Source organism: Natrix helvetica (assembly GCF_964273705.1).
Source record: "Natrix helvetica genome assembly, chromosome: 5".
NCBI classification, from domain to species: Eukaryota; Metazoa; Chordata; class Lepidosauria; order Squamata; family Natricidae; genus Natrix; species Natrix helvetica.
In genome coordinates, this window is record NC_138551.1 from 99,378,016 (window position 1) to 99,402,720 (window position 24,705).

At 45.1% G+C, this 24,705-nt stretch overlaps 1 protein-coding gene across 2 annotated transcripts in view; it reads left to right on the forward strand.

Moving 5' to 3' along the window:
- Positions 1–24,705, forward strand: part of MYPN (myopalladin) — a gene marked incomplete at its 5' end in the record, with an annotated part of 93,474 nt that overhangs the window by 37,221 nt on the left and 31,548 nt on the right. For both annotated transcript variants that reach the window (XM_081956202.1, XM_081956203.1), the window contains 4 exons: positions 2,000–2,116; positions 7,148–7,517; positions 9,152–9,763; positions 12,580–12,706. In XM_081956202.1, coding sequence (XP_081812328.1) covers positions 2,000–2,116; positions 7,148–7,517; positions 9,152–9,763; positions 12,580–12,706 — 1,226 coding nt within the window. The remainder of the gene's footprint in view (positions 1–1,999; positions 2,117–7,147; positions 7,518–9,151; positions 9,764–12,579; positions 12,707–24,705) is intronic.

Below are 24,705 nucleotides of genomic sequence, written 5' to 3' on the forward strand. Positions count from 1 at the left end.
GAAGAGAGCAGCTGGCTGGTGCGCATAAGCACAGCAGCTAACTGCTCTTCTGGGTTCCGGCACATGCATGCATTCCAGCCAGTTGCTCTCTTCTGGGTTCCGCGTTCGTATGCACGCTGGCCAGCTGGTCTTCACATGAAGACCAGCTGTCCAGCATGCATGCGTGCTGGAACCCGGAAGAGGACTAGCTGTCCAGCATGCATGCGTGCAACGGAAGCTGGAAGAGCAACTGGTGATGGTGTGCGTGCCCATAGGTTCGCCATCATGGCTATAGGGTATGGTTTAAAAAGTCCAGATGATGGCCACACTTGTCCAATTAAAACTCTCATTTTTATGTGCATCATCAGGGCCACAATCTGAATCTTTTGACCTCACCCTATGACTGCCCCTATTTAGTGGGACACCCATGTAATGGTCATTGTCTTTAGCAACGGTGTAAAACTCAGGATGATTCTTTTCTATACAAAATTCTCACCATGTTAGTCAAATCTACCAAAGGGACGGGGTTACAAAAATTCCAGCAATTAAATTACATTCAGTTTGGAGCCAATATCTCCCAATAAACAGGAGAAGAACATAGTTAGGGGAACTTTTTTACTTTGTTTCTCACAGCTTCTCTATGAACTAGAGAAAACTTGTTAATGAAAAATGTCCCCTGTTGATATCCAGAATCTTAATCACTTGGGGAAATGACTCTTACAATAATTTTAAATATCTCTACTTGTGGTCACTGCTTGATAATAACAAGGAAACACCCAGAAATCCTTAATCTTTGTTGATACTTTGTTCATATATACACCCAGATATTGCTTTATGTAAACATATTTGTATATCAGTGATTGCATGACATCTGTAGATACTCTATACTAAATAAATGAATAAAAACCAAGTATTTGCTCCTCATATTATCATACTAAGAAAGAGAGGCTAGATGTGTTGTATAGGTCTTTAATCCCATATGTTTTTAAAACTTCAAACCCTAGTTTATCTTCAGATCAGTTAGGGAAGTTATGCAAGGAAAAAAAATAGGCTATTCTGTCGGTTTTTCCCAAAACTGTAACCCAGTGAAGGAGAGAAATCTTCCTTTTGTTTTCTCTATAATCACAAATGAGTTGTGCTGAGCAGGAGTGAACTGTCCTCCAAGTCATCCTGCTGATTTCATGCCTAAAACAGGACTTGAATTCACAATTTCTGATTTCTAATCCAGCACTAAACTGCATCTTTTTGTCTCAGTTGCTAACAAATGTTACCAGTTTTGGGTTCTATGCATTTTAGAGAATCATGCAATGTTTTGATGAAAGTGTACTTCCAAGTGACCCAAAATCACCCAATGTACTTCCATAGCTGAAGATGCACCAGAAGCTGGATGTCCCCACTCTATGTCTGAGTGGGGACATCCAAGTTCTGGTCACTCTCTCTCAACCCAACCTACCCCATGGTATTGGTATGGGCAGTGGTGGGATTCAACCGGTTAACCAACTGGTTCGCTGAGCGCTCTCTTAGCTCACACACGCACTAAACGGCTGCTACGTGCATGCAGTAGGTTTGAAAACAGCTCAAAAACTTACCTTCTACTGCCCCAGTGAGTAAAACAGCTGAGGCAAGGCAATCCGCTCTGCCATGCCTATCAGGTGGGCTTTGAACAAAGGAAATATAGGTCAGTGTAGTCCAGGGGCAGGCAGGCGGGCCCACCTGATCGCCAGAGAGAAGCAGTTCACTCTCAGCTGATTGTCAGAGCTATCGGTTTGCCCGAACCGGTCCGAACCACCTGGCTGCCACCCCTGGGTATGGGGGAAAATACAAGGAGAAAGCTTTTGGTAGGCTGTTTTGAGCTTCTGCGCAAAAGGTGAGACCTGTTGGAATGTAATTCCTATCATTTAAATACACTGTCTGGAAATTGTGACATGAACTATCTAGAGATCATGCTATGATATGGTTGACTGAAGGTTTATTTCATGCTTTATGAAAAACCGCTAACTTTCGTAACAATGGTTTTCAGAGGAGATCTGCACTTTGGTCATCGCTGAAGTCTTTTCAGAAGATTCAGGAAGTTTTACATGCACGGCGAGCAATAAATATGGGACCGTCTCCAGCTCAGCTCATCTAATTGTTAAAGGTAAGGCTTTAATGTAAGTAACTGAATCAGACGTTCAGTTTTATTAAGTTTTTTTTTTATTGTTGCACTATAGCAATAGCAATAGCACTTAGACTTACATACTACTTCATAGTCCTTATTTACAGCCCTCTCTAAGCGGTTTACAGAGTCAGCCTATGGCCCCCAACAATCTGGGTCCTCATTTTACCCACCTCGGAGCGATGGAAGGCTGAGTCAACCTTGAGCCTAGTGAGATTTGAACTGCCAAATTGCAGGCAGCCAGCAGTCAGCAGAAGTAAGCCTGCATTATTGCACTCTAACCACTGTGCCACCTCGACTCTTTATTATTTCATTTTAATGGTTTTAAAAGTAGCTTAGTCGAATCAGGCACAGATCCTGGTTATCCAAGAGATACACTTTTCCTTGTTTCCACACATCCTGAAACGCTGGGGACCCATTTAAGGACCCATCTCTTCAGCAATGCTATCTGATGGGCCCAGGAAGCAGGCCTTCTTTCTCATGGCATCTGTCCCCTGGAACAACATCCCCACGGATGTTCAACCATCCCCAATACCCTTTAAACAGGCCTTGAAGACCTGGCTTTTCCAGATCCTGGCCTGGGATGCATCTCATCCAGGACTCAGCTATTTTAGGTTTGTTTATGGTATAATATGCCTGTTCCCCCTGTTATAATTTTCAAAAATGTATTCTGGGTTTGTTTTTAAATTTGTACGGTAGTCACGGTTACCACTGATTTGGGCAGTTTCTCAAATATAAATAAACAAATCGATTTTAACAGCCTTGTTTAATTGTTTCCTTATATTTTAATCATTTTTTAATGTCTAGGAAGGAAAGGAGGGAGGAAGTTCTAGATTTCAGAAGAACTTTAGTCAGCCATATATGACTCACTGGTTATTTATTTTTGTCATTTTGGCGCTTTCTGATTAGAAGTTACTATTTAGTGGAAGTTTTATTACAAACTAGCTGATAACCCACCGTTGTCCGGATATTCATTTATAAGGAGAAAATAACTGGACCAAACATAATTTTTAATGTTGGAATTTCCCCCCTACCAAAGGCAGCCCCCTTGTAGAGTACTGTGAAGCTGTTACTATGGCAACTCTACTGTTTAGTAGAAGCCATTTTACAGCAGTACAGTAGAAGCCATTTTAAGGCACAACAGTCTGTATCTTAACAAAACACACATCCCGGGGTGTTAGGGGTGTCTTACCCCCACAGTATTTGTTTCTGGAGAGTAAGTCATCTGTGTATCAAGTTTGGTTGAAATTGCTCAAGGTGTTCCAGAGTTATGCTGGAACATACACACAGCCATTTAGATAAATAGATAGATAGATAGATAGATAGATAGATAGATAGATAGATAGATAGATAGATAGATAGATAGGTAGGTAGGTAGGTAGGTAGGTAGGTAGGTAGGTAGGTAGGTAGGTAGGTAGGTAAGTAGATAGGTAGGTAGGTAGGTAAGTAGATAGATAGATAGATAGATAGATAGATAGATAGATAGATAGATAGATAGATAGATAGATAGATAGATAGATAGACAGACAGGTAGGTAGGTAGGTAGGTAGGTAGGTAGGTAGGTAGGTAGGTAGGTAGGTAAGTAGATAGATAGATAGGTAGGTAGGTAAGTAGGTAGGTAGGTAGGTAGGTAGGTAAGTAGATAGATAGATAGATAGATAGATAGATAGATAGATAGATAGATAGATAGTTAGGTAGGTAGGTAAGTAGATAGATAGGTAGGTAGGTAGGTAGGTAGATAGGTAGGTAAGTAGGTAGGTAGGTAAGTAGATAGATAGATAGATAGATAGATAGATAGATAGATAGATAGATAGATAGATAGATAGATAGATAGGTAGGTAGGTAGGTAGGTAGGTAGGTAGGTAAGTAGATAGATAGATAGATAGATAGATAGATAGATAGATAGATAGATAGATAGATAGGTAGGTAGGTAAGTAGATAGATAGGTAGGTAGGTAGGTAGATAGGTAGGTAAGTAGGTAGGTAGGTAAGTAGATAGATAGATAGATAGATAGATAGATAGATAGATAGATAGATAGATAGATAGATAGATAGATAGATAGATAGATAGGCAGGCAGGCAGGCAGGCAGGCAGGCAGGTAGGTAGGTAGGTAGGTAAGTAGGTAAGTAGGTAGATAGGTAGGTAGGTAGGTAGGTAGGTAAGTAGGTAGGTAGGTAGGTAAGTAGATAGATAGATAGATAGATAGATAGATAGATAGATAGATAGATAGATAGATAGATAGATAACTGATTATAGTTCAACAAGAGCTAACCGATTATTAAAATAAAGGAAATAAACAGGCAAGAATATTTGTTTCAGTGAAAGTTCAGATTTTAGGCCAGGTGAAGTTTACAATTTAGACTCTGTCTAAAAATAAAGATTACAAACTGACTCTTGAGTTCTCCCTTCATACTAAGTCATTCTTTATTTATTACATGCTGTGCGAAGTTATAAAACCATTTTTTAAATAAATCATAAAGTCTGGAACTAAAATAAACCAAATCAACACCAAACACACCATCCTATGGTTTAGTGTGAATCGAGTTACTAAGTCATTAGTACGTGTTGCCAATATCAAATCATCCCTGACATTCTGGGATATAGAAACAGTGCCTCTCTGCCTTTCCTCCCATTTCAGAAAAGGTTAACCCTAACTCAGATATCAGTAAATGTTTCCAGAACTGTGGAAACTGTTTTGCAGAAAGAAGTTTGTGCAAATAGGGAAGAATGGTTGACCCCAAAATTACAGCAGCACGAAACAAAAGAAAATAGGTCAACACTAAACCGATTGATTAAAACATTTATCATTATCCATATTTCCATGGAATTCTTTTGTCTTTTTTGGTTGGAGAGAGAATAAGGGATCCACCTATTTTTCTGTCAATTAGGATAAACAACTTTGATTTATGTTTCGCTCTTTTCCCAGATAGCGTCAACAGGATTAGGGAGCTACTGAAAGATTAACTAACTATAGATGCTCTCAGTCTATTGTTTCCAACAACGATGCTACTTTCTAAGGAGTCAGAGTATTTCAGTTCTCGCTGATTATTCAATTTGTATCCATCTTCTGATCTAATTTATATATTTGGGTCACAGATGGCACCGGGAAAAAAAATGAGTGGAGGGGAAAAATGCTCCCCAACCACAATCTGTCAAAACAGTTGCTCCATCAGCAGCAATTAGAGGTACCTGCTAGACTGTTTTATCCAATTAAAAAAATGCAGAAGAAATCATGTATTTGTGAAAGAGCCATTAGGGGAAAAATGTGCATGGAAAATGCAAATAAACCATAGTTACTTTTAGAAAAAAACTTTTAGAAAATTGCATACAAATGCTTTAAATTTAGGAAAAGTTGCAATCAATCAATAAGGCATGATATAATGGATAACCTTTTAAAAAAATATTCAAATAAAAAGGTCAAATGAAAATTGACAAGATCAATAGGGGTTTCCTCTATATTGACCTAGGGGCAACAACACACGTAAAAAAAAAAAGATGGGACTTCAGTCACACCATCATAGATGTCATCTTGACTTTTTTTCTCCTCTGTGGATCCCTTGGATCAATTCAATATTTTTATCTGTGCCCAAAATGTACTTTTTTGTTTGCATAATCACCCAACAATATTTATTTTTGTCTATTGCTATTGATATATTTAAGCATGATAATATAAGGAGGCAGATCTTGGCCCCCCCCAGATGGCTGATGTTCAGTGATGAAATTCAATTTTTTTTACTACTGGTTCTGTGGGCGTGGCTTGGTGGGCGTGGCAGGGGAAGGATACTGCAAAATCTCCATTCCCACCCCATTCTCGGGCCAGCCAGAGATGGCATTTGCCAATTCTCCGAACTGCTCAAAATTTCTGCTACCGGTTCTCTGAACTACTCAAAACTTCCGCTACCGGTTGTCCAGAGCCTGTCAAAACCTGCTGGATTTCACCCCTGCCCATGTTACGTGCTGTTCTGTAAACTGCACCAGCTGCCATTCTGCTTCTGAGTCCAATTCAAGGTGTTGGTTATCACCTTTAAAGCCTCTCAGGACATAGGTCCAGGTTATGTGATAACCCCCCATGCAATTAGACTGCTCTACCTGTGCTGGCAGAAGGGGCATGCTTGCAAACCCTTTCAGCTGGGGAAATCCAGAAGAGGAGACTTTCCTGGCATGGGTCAAAAGGCCTTGAAAACATGACTGTTCTGACCTAGACTTCCCCAGCATCACAAAGCTGAGTCCTCATCCCGATAAATCCCTTTTATTTAATTTACAGTGACTTTCTCTCCAGCAAAGTCATTCCTCTCCCACAGTCTTTCAAGATAGTTCACAATTACCAACCTTTATCAGGCTTGGAGAGTGGCCAGGCCAATATTTTTCAGACGCTGCAATACTTGGCAAGAATGTAGGAATGAACTAATTGTCTCTTGCAAACTCCCTTCCCCTTTTGCCCCTCTTTTATTCCTTGTGGGAGGGGCCATTCATCATCCACCTATGGCCTTACGCCCGTCGACCCTTGTTCCTTAGCTGTTCCCTTCGTCTGGCAACTCTGCACATACGCACACTGGGAACAGGCTCCAGCTGTTCTTCTGCCCTACTGATGTCCGACTCTGAAGGCAGCTGGTAACTGCTAGATGGCCCTGGCCCCATATCTGCCTCCAACACAGAGCACTCATCAGAGCCTTCCCCAGACTCCAAGAGTGGCCAAGGTTCCTTCCCAACAACGTCCTCTTGTGGGCCAAAACAATGGCTGCCAACTAGCCTGGGTCCCTAATGGGGCTGTGGCATGTTGGAGGTTGCTAATGGAGTAGATTATACCTCACCTCCTCCATGTGTGCACTTTGCCCCTTCCTTCTCCATTGTGCTTACTTTTATCTTAATTTCTTTTTTTTTAATTTGAGATCTTTATTGTAGTTTTAATGTTTTATACTGCATGTTATTCAATGTCTGTAAGCTGTCTAGAATCACCTTTGGCAAGATGGACATTTTTGATAAATACATAAATAAGCAATGCTTCTGTTGTAGGGCCTGTGGACCAGACGAGTAATGCTGCTCTTCATACCATACCTTCTCTCAGTCTAGTGGCTTCTGAACACCAGCCTTTGGCGCCTACCCCTTCTCTTTCATTGGTAGATAACCCTCCAAAACCTAAATTGGAAAGCGTTCTGGTAAATCACAACGAGCCCCGGTCAAGTTCCAAAATTGGTCTTCGTGTGCACTTTAAACTCCCTGAAGATGAGAAGGGAAGTGAAACCTCATCAGAAGATGGAAGTGGACCTAAAAATCAAGCCAGACCAAACAGTTTTCCAAATAAAATCAATGGACAGGCTTTTAAACTTCAGGAGCCCTCTTCACCCTCCAAAGAGCCACCCCCCGTTCTGGCTAAACCTAAACTGTAAGTAAGAAAATACTGGTTGGTACATATTTAGTGCTGGAGGGACATCCCATTATAAGTTCAATTTATCTCTAGTTACTTCATACAATGAATACATCATTGGCATCTGGGGCGGGGGGGGGGGGGGAGGAGAGGGATAGATTATTACTCTTTGTTTCCTAATTTCTTCAATATCTTTGTACATTTGAAGTCAATCAGAAAAAAGAGTAATAGAGAAGTTACTTGTGAATAAATACGTAAGCATCAAGGTTGCAGCAAATGAAATGTATTGTCAATCTGGAAATATTATTTTGCTATAGAACAGGAATGTCCAACGTTGGCAACTTTAAGACCTGTGGACTTCAACTCTCAGAATTTGAGAATTGAGTTGAAGCTCATAGGTCTTAAAGTTCTCAAGGTTGCACATCCCCGGTGTAGAACAATATTAGGTCTCCAGATTCTTTGGTAATACCCAAAGAATAAAGGATACCTACAAAGGAAAAGCTAGGATGCTTCTGGTGAAGTTTTCTTATTTATTATTTATTATTTATTTCTTAGCGCTTATAGACCGCCCCCTCTCCCGAAAGGGACTCGGGGTGGTGTACAGTCCATATCAGAAAACATCATAAATAACTATAAAATTTAGACAATTAAAATTATTAAGTAAATAGATACATAAATAAGAGGAGGATAAAAGATATACAGAACTGTACTGCTAAGTAAATAATTTAAAATGTACAAAATTTAAAACCCCAATATCCTATAAAATTAAGTATAAAAGAACAATCCCTCTAAAAAACCAGTAAGAGATATGTATGCCAGGAGGTAGATGTAATAATTATGCCAGGCCAGCCAGTCGGAACAGGTGTGTCTTCAATTTCTGTCGGAAGGAGCGGAAGTCAGTGGTGGTTCTAATGTCGGGGGGGAGGTCATTCCAGAGGGTTGGGCCCATCACAGAGAAGGCCCTACTCCTTGGTGTCGCCCGTTGGCATTGCCTAGTGGACGGCACCAGGAGAAGCCCCTCCCTGTGAGAGCGAATTGGCCGCAGGGATGTGTGTGGGAGGATTCTTGTGACTGCCTCTAAAAAAATCAGTTGAGTGGTTGTGGCTGTGTGATCAAAGCCCCACCCTTTTATTGATGTGTCATTTACAACACACATAAACAAGGGGATGCTTTGATAACACAGTCATTGCTGCCATCTTGACTCTTTTAATACCACCACCCCCAGTAGAGGTCCCTGCTTATCTCACTCACAAAAAAAACATTGTGAGATTCAGATTATGTTGCAACCTCCCTATGTTCTTCCATTGGCTTTCCCACCTTTTTACATTCTTACTATTGAACTTCTATGAAGGGGCAGAAGAAAAGACGAAATAGGTGTACTGTATCTTTTGATTAATAGACATTTTGGCTGGAAAGAAAAAAAATGAAAAGTATTTTATTAGAAGGAATTGATAAGGTCCTTGTAGGTGGAGAAATAATCTGTTTGTTATACATGGGATTCGGATTTTGGATTGTTTGTTGTGCCAGTTCTTACTTACTCTAAAAAGGCTGTGAAATGTAAGGCAAAATGTATAATTTTGATTTGGTTTCAAAAGTAGAGCCTACACTACCCTGTATTATAAATTGTATCTATTTTGATTTTTTGGATACAGGGATGCCACCCAGTTAAAACAACTACACAGTCAGGTGTTGTTTGAGCAACAGCAAATCCATCAACCATCTCACCCAGATCCACCAGAGTCATTATTCAATACTGGCCCAGGAAAATCTGCTACTTTACCCATTCAGCATCAGCACCAGAAGCAACCTTCATCGGCTACATACAAGCAGAACAAGGTTCCTTCTACACAGATATTCACATACACCCGACCTAAACAGTTCCTGGCATCTCAAAACACCTCAGCAGGCAGTAGCCCTTCTAGCTCCTCTGTGTCTTCTTTCAGCAACGTACCTCTAGGAACCCAGAAAACAACGAAGAAGGAAAACCTCTTAGCATCTCCTCCACCAGCCCAATCAAAATCTCTGGGAGGGTTGACAAACCAAATGGAGCAGCCTCTTCCAAGTCCCAGAGAACATGTGTTGCCACCACTTCTGCTCTCTGTGTCTAACATGAACCAGTTCCAGCCCCAAAATGTGCTTCCTACACCTCTCTCTCCTACGGGTCGGATTCAGAATCCCGTAGCTTTCCTGAGTTCTGTTCTACCTGCGCTTCCTTCTACACCCCCAACAAATGCCATGGGGCTGCCTAAATGTGCACCTGCCATGTAAGTAATGCAAAATTTGAATGATCTGTCAGTAAAAATATACTGATCTCTGGCTATCTGTTCACCCAGCAAGTTAAAGCAGCCCTCTCCTCCTCCTCCTCCCTTCCATTCTTCTCCTTCTCTCAGATTACTGTTTTACTTATGTTTCTTCATATCTGAAGCTTACCTCTGGATCGTCTTTGCTTTTTTTTTATTCCCTAAAATTGGACTAAAGAGAGGATATTATATTCTAAAATGTGCTGTTGCAGTAGTGTGAATTCATTATTTGCAATTAAAGTCATAGGAGTTCTAGTCCCACAATATTTAGAGTGTTTAGTTTAGTTTGATGTATTGAAAAATTACTTTTAAAAACTGATCGCCATGATACAAAAAAGATGCTGAGACCTCAGAAAATGTGTATAGAAGAGAAACAAAGACAACAAGGGGTCTGGAAGCTAAATCGTATGATGAACTGTTGAGGGAGTTCAATATGCTTAGCCTTCTAGAAGACTGCTATCATATCCACCCAAGGGAAGGATTGGGTGGATATGATAGCAGTCTTCTAGTATTTGAGGTGCTGTTAGAGAGAAGAGGAGAGAGACTTATTCTCCAAAGCACCTGATGGCAGGACAAGATTTAATGGGTGGAAGCTTGTTAAAGAAAGATTAAACCTAGAAATAAGGATAAATTTACCGACAGTGAGAATAATTAATCAGTGGAAAAGCTTGCATTCCAGAGCTGAGGATGCTTCATTGTGGAGGTTTTCAAAAGTAGACTGGACATCCATTTGACTGGGATGGTATAAGGCCATGATGGCAAACCTATAGCACGTGAGGGCGATCTGGCTGTGACATCTGTCACCCCATTGATTGCCAGGGTTAATTCGGCTGATCTGGCTGGCTAGGCGGGTGTCCCCTCCCTCCCTCACTGCTCCATGTGCGTCTCTCCCGAAGCTGCGCACTCGGTGGAAGAGGACAACCATCCCAGATAGAAGCAGTGTACCAATCTTCGGTCAAGGGTATACGATAGCTGCGCTCCCCTGCTAGAACCTCCAAACAAGCTCAAGGTCTAATGGCACGCGTGCCAGAGGTGGCACACAGACCCCTCTTTGTATGCACGTGCACCATCACCAGCTGCTCTTTTGGTTTCTGCCCCAGGCATGTGCGTCAGCCAGCTGCTCTTCACATGTGCCGAAACACCGGATACCTGAAGACCAACTGACCGATGCGCATGCACATGCTGGAAACCTGAAGACCAGCTGGCTGGTGTGCATCACCGGCGCACATGTTCTGGTTTGGGCACTCGGTGCCGAAAAAGTTCGCCATCACTGGTATAAGGTCATCTGCCTTGAGCAGAAGGTTGAACTAGATGACCTCTGAGGTCCCTCCCAACTCTATGATTCTGTGTTCTATGTTTTAAAAGTCCATGCATCAAATCCAGGAGGAGGATTCCATGATATATCAAGACAACCTCTCTAATCAAAAAAAGCCATATGGCCTTTTTGTAGCCATAAAAAGCAATAAAAAATCAAGTCTGTGTAGCAATAATGCCAATAACAGGTCTTTGTTCTAGTATAATACTGTATTGTTCAAGGCATTTGTTGTAGCAGTGGCGTAGCGTGGGTTGTCAGCACCCGGGGCAAGGCAAGTAATTTGCGCCCCCTAAGATGTTGCGCCCGGTGCGGCCGCCCCCCCTGCACCCCCCACGCTACACCACTGCCCCCCTGCTGCACTGGGCAGGGTCATCCCAGGAGCTTCCGGAGCTGAGACGGGCCAGTCTGACGCCCCAACCACTGGGCCACACTGCCTGCCCTCTTCCCCTCGGCCGCTTCCTTGGCCTGACAAAGGGAGGGAGGGAGGGAAGGAGGAGACGCCCCGCCTGGAGCCTCCCGGGGCGAACCCCCTCCGCCCCTCGGCCTTTCCTCCCAAAGGGACCGGGGTGTATGTGTGTGGGGCTGGCCTGTGCGGAAGTGGGAGGCGGCGGAGGGAAGAGCATGGCGGAGCAAGAGCCCAAGCCTCTGCGCCTGAAGCGGCTGCACGGCGGCTTCTTCGCGGTGCCTCCCGCACACCGGGTGAGCGGACTCCGACTGCCAGGGTGCCCTTCACGCTCCCCCGGCGGCCGGGCGGGCTGGGTTGTGTAGTCCGTGCTCACCTGCCGGGCGCCGGTGCTGCATCCAGGCAGGAGCTGCTCCCCCAGCCCACCTGGACACACACACACCGGCTGCTTCCCCCCCGCGCCCCCAAGCCGCAGAAACGGCCTTCTCACCAGCTCTCCTTCCGGGAAGTTGCCGGAGCATCAAGGAGTTCGAGAAGCTGAAACAGATCGGAGAAGGGTCCTATGGCATCGTCAGAGCTGTGAGTGCGAGCGCGCCCCCCCAGATGTTGCGCCCGGTGCGGCTGGCCCCCCCTGCACCCCCCACGCTACGCCACTGTGTTGTAGTATAATACTGTATTGTTCTAGGCATTTGTTGTAGTATAATACTGTGTTGTTCAAGGCATCTGTTCTAGTATAATATTGTATTGCTTGGTTTTTCTAGCATGCCTAGATTTTGTTTCTATTCTAGATTTGTACTGTTGGTGTAAATTTATTCAGCATTTGTAAACTAGATTGTATATGAATTCCCAGCACCAAATAGTGGAAGCACTATAGATTTTTAACAAAGAGCAATATGGAAAAGGAGATCTATAAAGACTCAGAGGTATCACAGGATTCAAAGACCATCTGAGATAGTGAGTCAGCTTCCAGCACTTTCGAGTCTTCTTGTTTTTGTCCCTCAGAATAGCTGATGGATTAATTCAGTGCTTAAGCAGGTGTTAAACCGAGTCTCAATTTCACAGGGGAAGCCATGGAATGCTGAAGAAAAATCTCAACCCTTTGCAGTCATCAACAGAGGATGCCGCTGTTGTGAAAGGTTTAGAGAAACGGCTGCATTTATGGAGTGATGAATCTTTCCGCAGTCAACAGGTCAGTTTGCAGGCTACTGTTGAAATGTGTGTGGTGCTGAAATATCAAAACCTGGGGGTGTTACATCTGGAAGAAGGAAACCTCTCGGGTACTGTGTTTCCCTGAAAATAAGACAAGAAAATAAGCACTGGGCCTTATTTTTGGGGAGGTCTTATTATTTTTGAGGTGCAGGAGGCGGCGAGCGTAGTCACCTCATGGCTGCTGCTGCATTGCAATATTTTCAGGGAGGGCTTACTTTAGTGCAACCCAATTGGGCTTATTAACCAGAGAGGTCTTATTTTCAGGGAAACAGGGTAGTGTGACATTCAATGGGCAAATGGTGTTGGTTGCATCAAAAACATACCCTCCCACACCAGGGGTGGGCTGCTGGGGGTTCACACGTGTCCATGCGATGCTCTAACTAGGATTCTGCCCAGTTCAGTGAACCCCCAAATGCCACCCCACCCCTCCCCTTCCAGGAGTCTCCATGCAACCCGTTCATCATGCCAGGTAAGTGCAGGGCCCACATGGAGGCTCAGGGAAGGGGGTAACGGGCCTACTGGAGGTTCCAGAATTCCAGAAATGGGCGTGTTTCCAGCCTCCGGAGGGTCTCCCGAGCCCGCGGGAAGCAATTTTTGCCCTCCCAGAGGCTCGAGAAAAGCCTAGCCTGGGGAGGGTGAAAAATACCCCCCCTCGTGGTGCAGGAGGCTGACTAGGCCACACCCATCATGGCCACACCCACCCAGCAACGGGGTAGCGAAACTGTTGCTGCAATATTTGAAGCCTACCCTTTTCCCACACTCTGTTCCAAAGTCCCAAACATGGGGAGGATTTTATAGCGTGATCATACAAAGTATATGTGAATGTTTCTTGCTTACAATCACTACTTATAGGATACCACAATTTGTCTAAAGCAGGGATATTCTATGGACTAATAGACTTCAACTTCCAGAATTCCCCAGCCAGCATTCTTGGAGTTGAAGTCCACAGGTCTTAAAGTTGCCAAGGTTTGACATCCCTGGTCTAATTTGTCAATGATTAATAGTTGTTTATACCAGAGCTGTAAATAGCATGGTTTCAATTATCTTGGAATCAGCCATTTCTCCCTCCCGACAAGGGGACTTAGCTTGACTTGGAGGTGAATCTTTAATTTTGAATGATACTCAATCACTAACTACTCCAATGACGTCTAGTTGAGAAAATTCTCTCACATTGCAAAGGTGAAGGTCCCATCTCAGTGCCTGGAGGTTCTTAAATTCTGGATGGTGAGGAGGATCGGGTTTAATCCCGCCAAGATGGAATAATTATGGCATCCATTTTGGTTATCTTCTATCTTTGATTGGAGATTAGATTGCATCATCCTGCATGGGTTTAGTTTGTAACTTGCTGGCCCTCATGAGCTCATGGTTTCTTAGCTATGGCTAAGAGGCCCTTTGCACAATTGCATCTGGTGCGACAGTTATGACTTGCCTTTGTTGGGAGGACCTGTTCACAGTCACTCCTGTCTTAGTCACTGTTGAGTACTGAGGAGCCTGGCCAGCAGAGGGCGTTCGGAGGAAGCCCTCTGATTGGCCAAGGCGCGCGCTCCAGCCGGCGGGAGAATTCAAGGTTCCCTATTGGTTCTACCGGCTGACAGCTGTAAGTATAAATAGCTGTCAGCCGGCTCGCGTTTTGTCCGTTGTCAGTTAGCCTGTTCTTGAATAAATACGTTGAACTGACCTCTGCCTCAGTCTCCTCACTACGGATCTAACACTGGCGACGAGGACGGGCGACACGGACCCCTTCGTCGTGCCACAAATGGCTACCTCTGCCGCTTTTTCGCCTTTCAGGCCAGAGGCTGAGGCTTGGGAAGCGTTTTTAGAGAGATTCGATTGCTTCCTCATAGCCCATGACCTCATAAACCTCTCTCAGGAGAGAAAACGCGGCATATTCCTAAACTACTGTGGCGCGGAAATGTTCGCCACGGCTAGGGCTCTTGCTGCCCCAGAACCAGCAAATTCGCTACCATGGGAAGACCTGATGACTCGCCTCAAGCATCATTACGAGCCCGCGCCGTCCCGTTTCGCCCGCCGACAGTACTTTCGGCGTTGCATCCAGAAAGAGGGCCAAACCATTGCCCAGTACATCGCTGCTCTTCGGGCTGAGGCAAGTCTGTGCGAGTTCAGCGACCTAGAAGAGGCGCTGCTGGAGCAGTTTATCTACGGGCTCCGCGATGTAAAATTACATCGCCGCATTCTCGCACGACCAGAACTGACTCTAAAAATCGCGGTGGATGATGCCAGAGCCTATGAGATGGCTGACCAATCCACCCCAGATTTCAGCCACCTCAGCCAGCACCCTCACGCTGCCTATGTACCGCCTTCCCCATACGCGCCTTCAACCGCCTCATACGCGCATTCTACAGAATCTGCTTTCCGAAATGAGGTCGATCAGGCCGTCGACCGCCTCCAGTCGCTCACCACCAGAGACGGACGTCAATGCCTGAGTTGTGGCGGCCGCCACCAACGATCCCAATGCCGATTCCGTCAAGCTCTTTGCCACAATTGCGGCCGAAAGGGCCACCCGGCTGCCGTGTGCCGCTCCGCGCCTCCTGACAGAAGACCAGCTCAACAACCACCTCACACTCACCGCAATCCAGCCAATTTCCCTGGCCGTCGCCAAAACTCCCTCACCGTTGGCGACCCGGCCGCTGCTTTCCCTGAATGGCTGGTGGACTCGGCCTCTTCCTCTGCGGAGGGCCGAGGTAAGCTGCACATTCCAATTACCTTAGAGGGAGTGACAACATCCATGGAGGTGGACACGGGATCGGCTAGATCCATCATGTCATGGGACACATTTCACTCTTTGCTACCTAAAATCCAGCGGTCTAGCCTATCGCCCCCAGACTGTCGCTTACGTGACTACCAGGGGAACTCCATTGAATTGCTGGGCTGTGGCAGATTTAAAGTGGCCTACGGTTCCCGCCACGCCAGGCTTCCGCTCCTCATAGTGAAAAACCCTCTATCATCTTTACTGGGTTTAGATTGGTTTAGGGCACTAGGGCTCTCTATAGCGGGGGTGCATTCCTTACTTCCCTCTCCTCTTCCCTCTTCTAATTCTCTCTCTTCTCTCCTAACTGAATTCGCTGACGTTTTCAGCCCCTCCCTGGGTTGCTATACAGGTTCCCCCATTTCCCTGAACCTCGACCCTTCTGTAGCCCCCATACGCTTGAAGGCTCGCCGTCTGCCGCTGGCTCTTAAAGCCAAGGTGGACGCGGAACTAGATAAGCTTCTCCGCCAAGGCATATTGGAACCCGTGGATTTTTCTCCATGGGAAACTCCAATCGTAGTTCCCCTTAAGTCCGACGGATCCGTGAGGATCTGCACGGACTTTAAATCTACATTAAATAAAGCCCTGCAAGCGCATCCCTATCCTGTGCCCGTGGTGCAGCATGTTCTGCACACACTAGGCAACGGGCGCATTTTCGCAAAATTAGATCTCGCGCAGGCGTATCAGCAGCTGCCCGTTGACGAGCCCACCGCGCTTGCGCAAACCATAGTAACCCACCGCGGGGCTTTCAAATGTCGAAGGCTGCAATTCGGAGTCAGCGTGGCCCCGGGAATTTTCCAAGGATTAATGGAGCGCCTGCTCCATGCCATTCCCGGGGTCACCCCATACTTCGATGATGTCTTGATTGCAGCCCCCGACACTGCGAGCCTCGTTCAGACGCTGCGCGCTGTTCTACAGCGCTTCCGCGCTGCGGGCCTCCACTTAAAGCCCGGAAAATGCCAACTGGGGGTCTCTGCTGTAACCTTCCTAGGTTACCGCATCGATGCCGCGGGCATCCACCCCGATCCACATAAACTTAACGCCATCCTAGCTGCCCCCCCACCTCAGTCTAAAGCAGAGCTACAAGCTTTCTTGGGGCTCCTAAATTTTTATGCTTCTTTCATTCCCCACAAAGCTTCCCTGGCCGAGCCCCTTCACCGCCTCCTGGACACCAAAGTCCCTTGGAGCTGGAGCAGCCGCGAAGCGCAGGCGCTCGCGGCTGTCAAGCAATCCCTCACTACTCCTCCAGTCCTCGTCCAGTATGACGAGTCCCTTCCACTAACTTTAGTTTGTGACGCCTCTCCTTTTGGGGTGGGCGCTGTTCTTAGTCATTCCTTCCCTGATGGCTCGGAGCGTCCCATAGCGTTTTACTCCCGCACCTTATCAAGGCCTGAGCGCAATTACAGCCAGCTTGATAAGGAGGCGCTGGCTGCCGTTGCGGGAGTAAAGCGCTTCCACCACTACCTATACGGGCGTCACTTTTCCCTCATTACGGATCACAAGCCCCTTCTGGGTATCATTGCCGGGGATCGCCCCACTCCTCCCATCCTCTCCCCGTGCATGTTACGGTGGCTTGAATTCCTCTCTGCCTATTCCTATAATCTTGCCTATCGCCCTGGCGGCCATATATCCCACGCAGACGCTTTGAGCCGCTGCCCCTTGCCAGTGCCCATTCTTGACCCGGCTCCTACTGTTCAAGTATCCCTAATTGATGACTTGTCCCTTCCTATGTCCGTCTCGGACATAGCTGCGGCGTCTGCTACCGACCCTGTCATTATCCGAGTTATGGCCGCCGTAACTCGAGGATGGGCAGCTTACTCTACAGACCCCCTCCTCCTGCCGTTTTTCCGCCGCCGTTGCGAGCTTTCAGTGATGCAGGATTGCCTCCTTTGGGGCTCCCGCGTCGTAATTCCCTCGTCCATGCGTGCCTCTGTGCTGTCTCGCCTCCATGACGGCCACCCAGGCATTGTCCAAATGAAGGCCCTTGGCCGCGGATATGTCTGGTGGCCGTCTATGGATGCGGACATCACTTCCTACGTCCAAGGTTGTTCTGCCTGCCAACGAGTACAGGCTGCCCCCCCCACTGCACCTCCCCGCGAGTGGGAACAACCTTCAGGCCCATGGAGTCGATTGCACGTCGACTTCATGGGTCCCCTTGATGGCCATTCCTTCCTAGTTGTGGTAGATGCATGGTCAAAATGGGTTGAGTTATTCCCCATGACCTCTACCACCTCCGCGGCCACTATCCGCGTCCTAAATTCCCTGTTTACAACCCATGGGCTGCCCGATGTTATCGTTTCCGATAACGGGCCCCAATTCGCCTCCTCCGAATTCTTTTCTTTCCTCACCTCCCTGGGCATCCGCCATGCCCCAATATCACCATATCACCCGGCCAGCAATGGCCTGGCGGAACGTGCGGTCCGTTCTGCAAAAGATGCCTTTGCCCGTATGGCAGCACTACCCTGGCCGGACCGCATTCACACGTATCTCCGCACCCAACACACCACCCCTTGTGCCTCCACGGGTAAAGCCCCCTCCGAGCTACTCATGGGTCGCCGCCTCAGGTCTACTTTAGACCGCCTGCATCCCCTCTGTTCTTCCCCCCCCTTTCACCCTTCCACCTCCCCGAGATCCTTTCTAGTGGGGGAGGAAGTTTTCGCCCGGAATTATGCGGGGGAACCCAAATGGGTGCCTGGGAAGATCTCAGACGTAACAGGGCCCTGCTCTTACAGGGTCCTCCTCAACGATGGGAGATCTTGGAGGCGCCATGTAGACCTGTTGCGGCGACGACCGGCAGAAGTTCCCGGAATTGCAACCAGCGGACAGAAACAGCCAGGCCCTAACAACGCCGCCTGCCGGCCCAACAGCACAGGAAACTCTAGCTCCGAGTCGGCGCACGTTGCCCCCAGTGCGTTTGGTTCCTTACCTGTTCTGACGCATCCATCTCCTAGGGTTGGGCCTGTCGTGGCCGCTCCTCCAGGGCCTCGTCACACGGGCGGGGCCGACACTCCTTCCTCTTCGAACGCCACACCAACTATGCCAAGGCGTTCCCAGCGCGTGCGCAGACGACCAAGATATTTGGAAGATTACGCATGCGCAATCCGGGGGAAAGGGGTGTTGAGTACTGAGGAGCCTGGCCAGCAGAGGGCGTTCGGAGGAAGCCCTCTGATTGGCCAAGGCGCGCGCTCCAGCCGGCGGGAGAATTCAAGGTTCCCTATTGGTTCTACCGGCTGACAGCTGTAAGTATAAATAGCTGTCAGCCGGCTCGCGTTTTGTCCGTTGTCAGTTAGCCTGTTCTTGAATAAATACGTTGAACTGACCTCTGCCTCAGTCTCCTCACTACGGATCTAACAGTCACCTCTTGTCTGGGCATTTGCAATGCACAACCCCAAATGATCCACAATGCAGCAGCAAAAGTAAAGATGGGATCTCCAGGTTCTCCTATATAAGCTTTGAGAGTTGCATTAGTTACCGGTTTCCTTCTGAGTACCATTCAAGAGGTTGGTTGTCACCTTTAAAATCTTACATAGCTTACAATCTGGCTATTTTTTCTGTCTACCTTCTCTTGATGACTTCTCACCCTGTAAAATGAGGAATGGTGGGATCCCTCCAGGGATGGACTTCAAAATTTTTAGCAAGGGGTTCTCTGCCTGGTTGCTGGGTGGGCGTGCCCATGGTGGGCATGGCCTAGTCAGTTTCCTGCACCATGGTGGCGGGGAGGGGTTTGCCCTCTGCTGGCCTCAGAGGCTTTTCTCAAGCCTCCAGGAGGGCGAAAATGGCCTCCCCTGGCTTCGGAGGCCCTCTGGAGGCTGGAAACAGGCCTGTTTCCAGTCTTCCCGAACTTCTGATAGGCCCGTTTTTCACTCTCCCCAAGCCTCCTTGTGCACCCTGCACTTACCTGCATCCAAAACGGGCCATATGGGGACTCCTGGGAGGGGTGAGGTGGGCAGGGCAGGGCCAGCCAGGAGTGGGATTTGAGGGTTTTACGAACTGCACATAATCTTAGCTAGACGTTCTCCCGAACCCCTGCAAATCCCCAGCAGCCCACCCCTGGATCCCTCCAAGTTCCTCCTCTTCAGGAGTGTCATCTTCAGGGACTTTTCTCAGTAGAGCTATCACTTTCTCAGTAGAGCATCACCTGAATGGTTTTGCAGAAAACCATTAAAACTCAGCTATTTCAAGAAATATTGGGAAACAGATTTGCTGTGGCTTGTTATGATTTGTATTAAGAGGAATCCTACTGCTATGGATTTCTGTGTCCTATTGATGTTCCACCCATGCGAGGGCTGCTGCTGGTCCTTGTTGCATTGATTACTACTTCAGTTTTCTAATGGAAGAGTGTAAACATCTCAGAATCCTGTTTGGTGTGACATAAATTACAGAAAAGAAGAAAAACATGCTTAATATGGAATGCGTCAACAATATACATCAGCAAGAGATCATACTGTACATCATTAAGAGAAGATTATATTGATATTTAACTGCTGCTACCAGCCCAATCCATAGGCTGAGACTTATCTTGCTTTTGCAACATTGCTGAAGAGATCCCTGTTTCTCCCATTCGTTTTCTTTTTAATTAACAACAAGCAGTAGTGCTAAGCTTATTCTTTGGGGGGAAATAAACCACCAGTTTTTCCCAGAATCCCTCTAAATCAGGACCCACAGGCATTCTGGCAAAATGAAAGCAGCAGCCGGGATACCGGTCCTTAGCAGGGGTCTTCTCTTGGACGGAGGGCTGCCAGCTGTCCCTGCTGCAACTGCCAAAGAAGGACCTTCAATTATAATACAGCTGTCATTTTGATTCTTTTAATGCACACATGAATATACCAGAGAGCTGACTAGCAGACTGAGAAATAAATATATAAAAATCCAAATTGGAATCACCCCAACAGTATAGGTATTTCCCCTCTTCTCATCCCCTTTGTGACTTCAATTCAGTTGTGAAAAAGCCAAAAGGAAAAAAAGAAATGCGGAGGCTACAGTAGCCTCACTCTCCCACCTCTGGGAGTGAAACTGAAAGATTCTTCCAGGACTTCTCAGCATGAACAGGTAGTAATAAGGGACCTAGGTGCTAGGACAAGGCATGGGCAAAAACCTGTTAATTAGAATAGAATTAAATTATGGTTAATACCCCAATGGTATAATTCTACTTTAGCATGCTGGTTTAACCTAGCTGGTGGTGTGGCCCGCCAACGGAACTGAGATTTGGTCAGTGAGGAGGTTGGGGAGAAACATGGGCCAGTCCTGGAGTCTGGGGAAGGCACTGATGAGGGCTCTTTATCAGAGGCAGAGAGGCGGCCAGAGATGTATGCCAGTTATCAGCTGCCTTCTGAGTCAGACATCAGTGAGGCAGATGAACAGTTAGAGCTGTTCCTAGTGTGCACATGCACACAGTTGCCAGACAAAGGGAACAGCTAAAGAACACAAGTTGACTTGGGAGTAAGGCCACAGGTGGATGATGAATGGTCCCTCCCAGAGGAAATAAAAGAGGAGCGAAAGGGGAGTGGAGTTTGCAGGAGGCAATTAGTTCGCTTAATTGGTTCATGACTCTCTGAGACTCCTTGCAGAGTTTTGCGGATATCAGCCTGGCAGCTCTCCATGCCAGATAAGGTCTGTGACTGTAAATCCTCCCTTGAAAGACTTTGCTGGATATGAATGAGCAGAATTCAGTAAATTAATAAAAGGGGTTTTTGTTAGGACAAGGAGTTTGCTTCATGCTCTTGGGAAGCCTAGGTCACAACAGCTGGAGATTTAACTTTTTAATGTAATTATAGCTAAACCACTTTACTACTGACTAGTATTTTGGCAGAGATGAGACCTCAGACTTTTAGACTTACTATTTTATTGAATGCAGAACTGAGCTGTCTTCCTGCAAATAGATCCCAGGGCCAAGTGGTGTAAAACAAGCCAAATTAAACTGAATAAATACCACATGATATATTGTGAAATAGATCCATGAATACCTTTGGGATGATTAAAGAGATGTTTTTCACTTTACTTTATATGTGGAGTTCCACATACCAGTGTTGTCAACATTGTGATGCTTGTAGATCAGGGCTGTCAAACTCGTGGCCCATGGGCCAGATGTGTCATGTGCTGGCCACCCCCACCCCCGGTTTAGCGAATGGGGGGGAAAGGGGTACATCACGTGACAATGCCGTGACAATGCAGTTTGACACCCCTGTTGTAGATGGTCTCAACTCTCCATATCTACCTACTTACCAGAATAAAAGGAACCCTAAAGAAATGAAAATTAGCAACACCACAGCTAATAAATGTTTGAGTCTCTTCCTTTGGGTTGAGCTACTTAACAATTTCTAACAAATCACAGGTGCATGGCATATTTGAACAGATAGCAGAAACAAGGGTGCTAAAGTTCATACTTGCTGAAGGAAAGAGTATGATAAATTGCTGAAAAGATGGTGATAAAATATGGCCTGATTTTTGCATTTGTGACATGGCTCCTTTGGAAGCCTCCCTCATTCTGCAGTCACCAAATGAGCAGATGAGAGCACAAGCTATTTACATACAGTGTGACTGGTTGTATAAGTTCACAAGGGTGTATGCCTATGCACACTTACTTGGGATTCAGCTCAAGTAATTACATCCAATGGGTTTGTCTTTAGAGGACAAAAGCACCAGGTTACAACTTTATCACGATTGTCATGGACTCATTATTGTTCTCATTATAGTTTCAAGCAAACATTCAAAGGCAATTCCATGCTAGTAACTTACTCTACCATATGCAGGTAGTCCTCAACTTATGACTGCAATTAGGGCCACAATTCCACTGCTAAGCAAGGTGATTATTAAATTATTAAATGAATCATACCCAATTGTATGACTTTTTTTTGCCACAGTTATTAAATTATCGCAGCTAAGTGAATGATACAATTGTTAAGCAAATCTAAGTTCCCCGCATTAAACTTTGTTGAAGACCAGCTGGGAAAGTCACAAATGGCAATCACATTATCCCAGGATGCTGTAACCATCATAAATACATGCCAGTTGTTGAACACCTGACTTTTTATCATGTGACTGTGGGGATACTGCCGCAGTTATAAATGTGAGCACCAGTCATAAGTCACTTTTTTCAGTGCCAATTTAACTTTGAACAGTCACTAAATAGATGGTTTTAAGTTGAAGAGTCATCCAGCCATTATTGTGCAATATATCAACAATAAAACAGGTTGGTTTGTTCTTTAATTTCCATAGTTTAGTTTAGTTTAGTTTAGTTTATTGTCACTCCACTTTGTACAACGAAACTAAATGTGACCTTCAGTATACAATGACAGTTCAGGTTGTGGTTGTTAAGGAATCATGTGCACTCATTAAGCACATCAGGTGGTGGCTGGTTTCCTCATTGACTTTGACTTATTGGAAGCTGGCAGTGATGATCACAAGTGGTGATGATGTCGCTATGGGGACACTGCAACAGCCACAACTTCAAGGACCGTCCATAAGTCTTCTTTTTTTTATTAGAGAGTTTTAATAAATTTTACAAATATATGCCCTTCCCCCCTCTCTCCCCCCCCCGATCCCCCCCTCCAACCCTCCCTCCCCCCAACCTCCCAGAGCAAAATACAGGGTATAAACATTTAACAATCATACGCTAAGCTAACTAACTTTAACATCTTCCTCCTCTTGTACTTTAACTCTTCTTTTGTTAAGCTAACTTTAGATAAATTACACCAATCCTTGTTCTTTCACTCATAAGCTAATTGGAATTTCTTAGTCCGATATTTATTTTGAATATATTCAATCCATCTTCTCCATTCCAACTTGTATTTCTCATCTGAATGATCCTTAAGATATGCTGAGATTTTGGCCATCTCTGCTAAGTTTACTACTTTTAACGTCCATTCTTGAATAGTAGGCAACTCTTCCTTCTTCCAGTACTGTGCCACCAGCAATCTTGCTGCCGTTGTTAAATTCAGAATCAAATTAGTCTCTATAACTGTACAGTCTGTAATTATCCCTAATAAGAACAGCTGGGAAGTGAACTTTATCCTCTTTTAAAGAGTATTTTGAATAATCCACCATATTTTTATCCAAAATGCTTTAAATTTTTTGCAAGTCCACCATATATGGTAATACGTAGCGTCAGCACAGTCACATCTCCCACATTTAGGTTGTAAATTCGGATACATACAAGCAAACTTTTTAGGATCTAAATGCCATCTATAAAACATCTTATAAAAATTCTCTCTCAAGTTTTGAGCTTGTGTAAATTTTACATTCCTTACCCAAATCTTTTCCCATGTTTCCATCATTATTGGTTCTTCAAAGTTTTGTGCCCATTTTATCATACAAATTTTAACTAATTCTGTTTCAGAATCCATTTCTATCAGTATATTATACAACTTTTTTATATGCATTTGACCCTGGTCCCTAATTTGTTTTATCCTCATTTTGCATGATACCAATTTTCTGATCTTTTTTCCATCTGGCCTGTAACTGTCCAAACTGAAACCAGGTTTGAATTACCCTTTCCTCTCTTAGTACATTCAAAGGCTTTAACTGTAGTACACCTCTTTCTATGTTAAGAAGCTCTCTATATGTAATTACATCCTGTTTTTGTTCTATACTTATATTCTCTATTGTGTGTCTGGGCACTACCCACATAGGTATCTTATCATTTAACTTATATTGATATTTTTTCCAGACAGGCAGTAGAGCATTCCTTAAAATATGGCTTTTAAAAATCTTGTCCACCTTCTTATCATATATTAAGTAAGCATGCCAACCATATACCAAATCATATCCCTCAATATTCAGTATTCTATCCTCTGTTAAATTAATTCAATCGCTGATTGGTGATAAAACTACTGCTTCATAGTATAATTTTAAATTGGGCATTTTCAAACCTCCTCTTTCAGGTATATCTTGCATTATTTTAAGTTTTATTCTCAGTTTCTTCCCTGCCCAAACAAAATTATTAATACCTTTCTGCCATTCTTCCAAATTTGCATCTTTTTTGAGTATTGGTATCATTTGAAAAAGAAATAGAAACTTGGGCAAAACGTTCATTTTTACTGCTGCTATCCTTCCCAACAAAGACAGTTGTAGTTTTTTCCATTTAGTCATCTCTGTCTGTATTTTATGCCATAATGGTTCATAACTATACTTATATAGTTTCCCATTTGAGGTTGTAATATGAACTCCTAAATATTTAACCTTTTTTACTATCTCACATCCTGTTACTCTTTCTA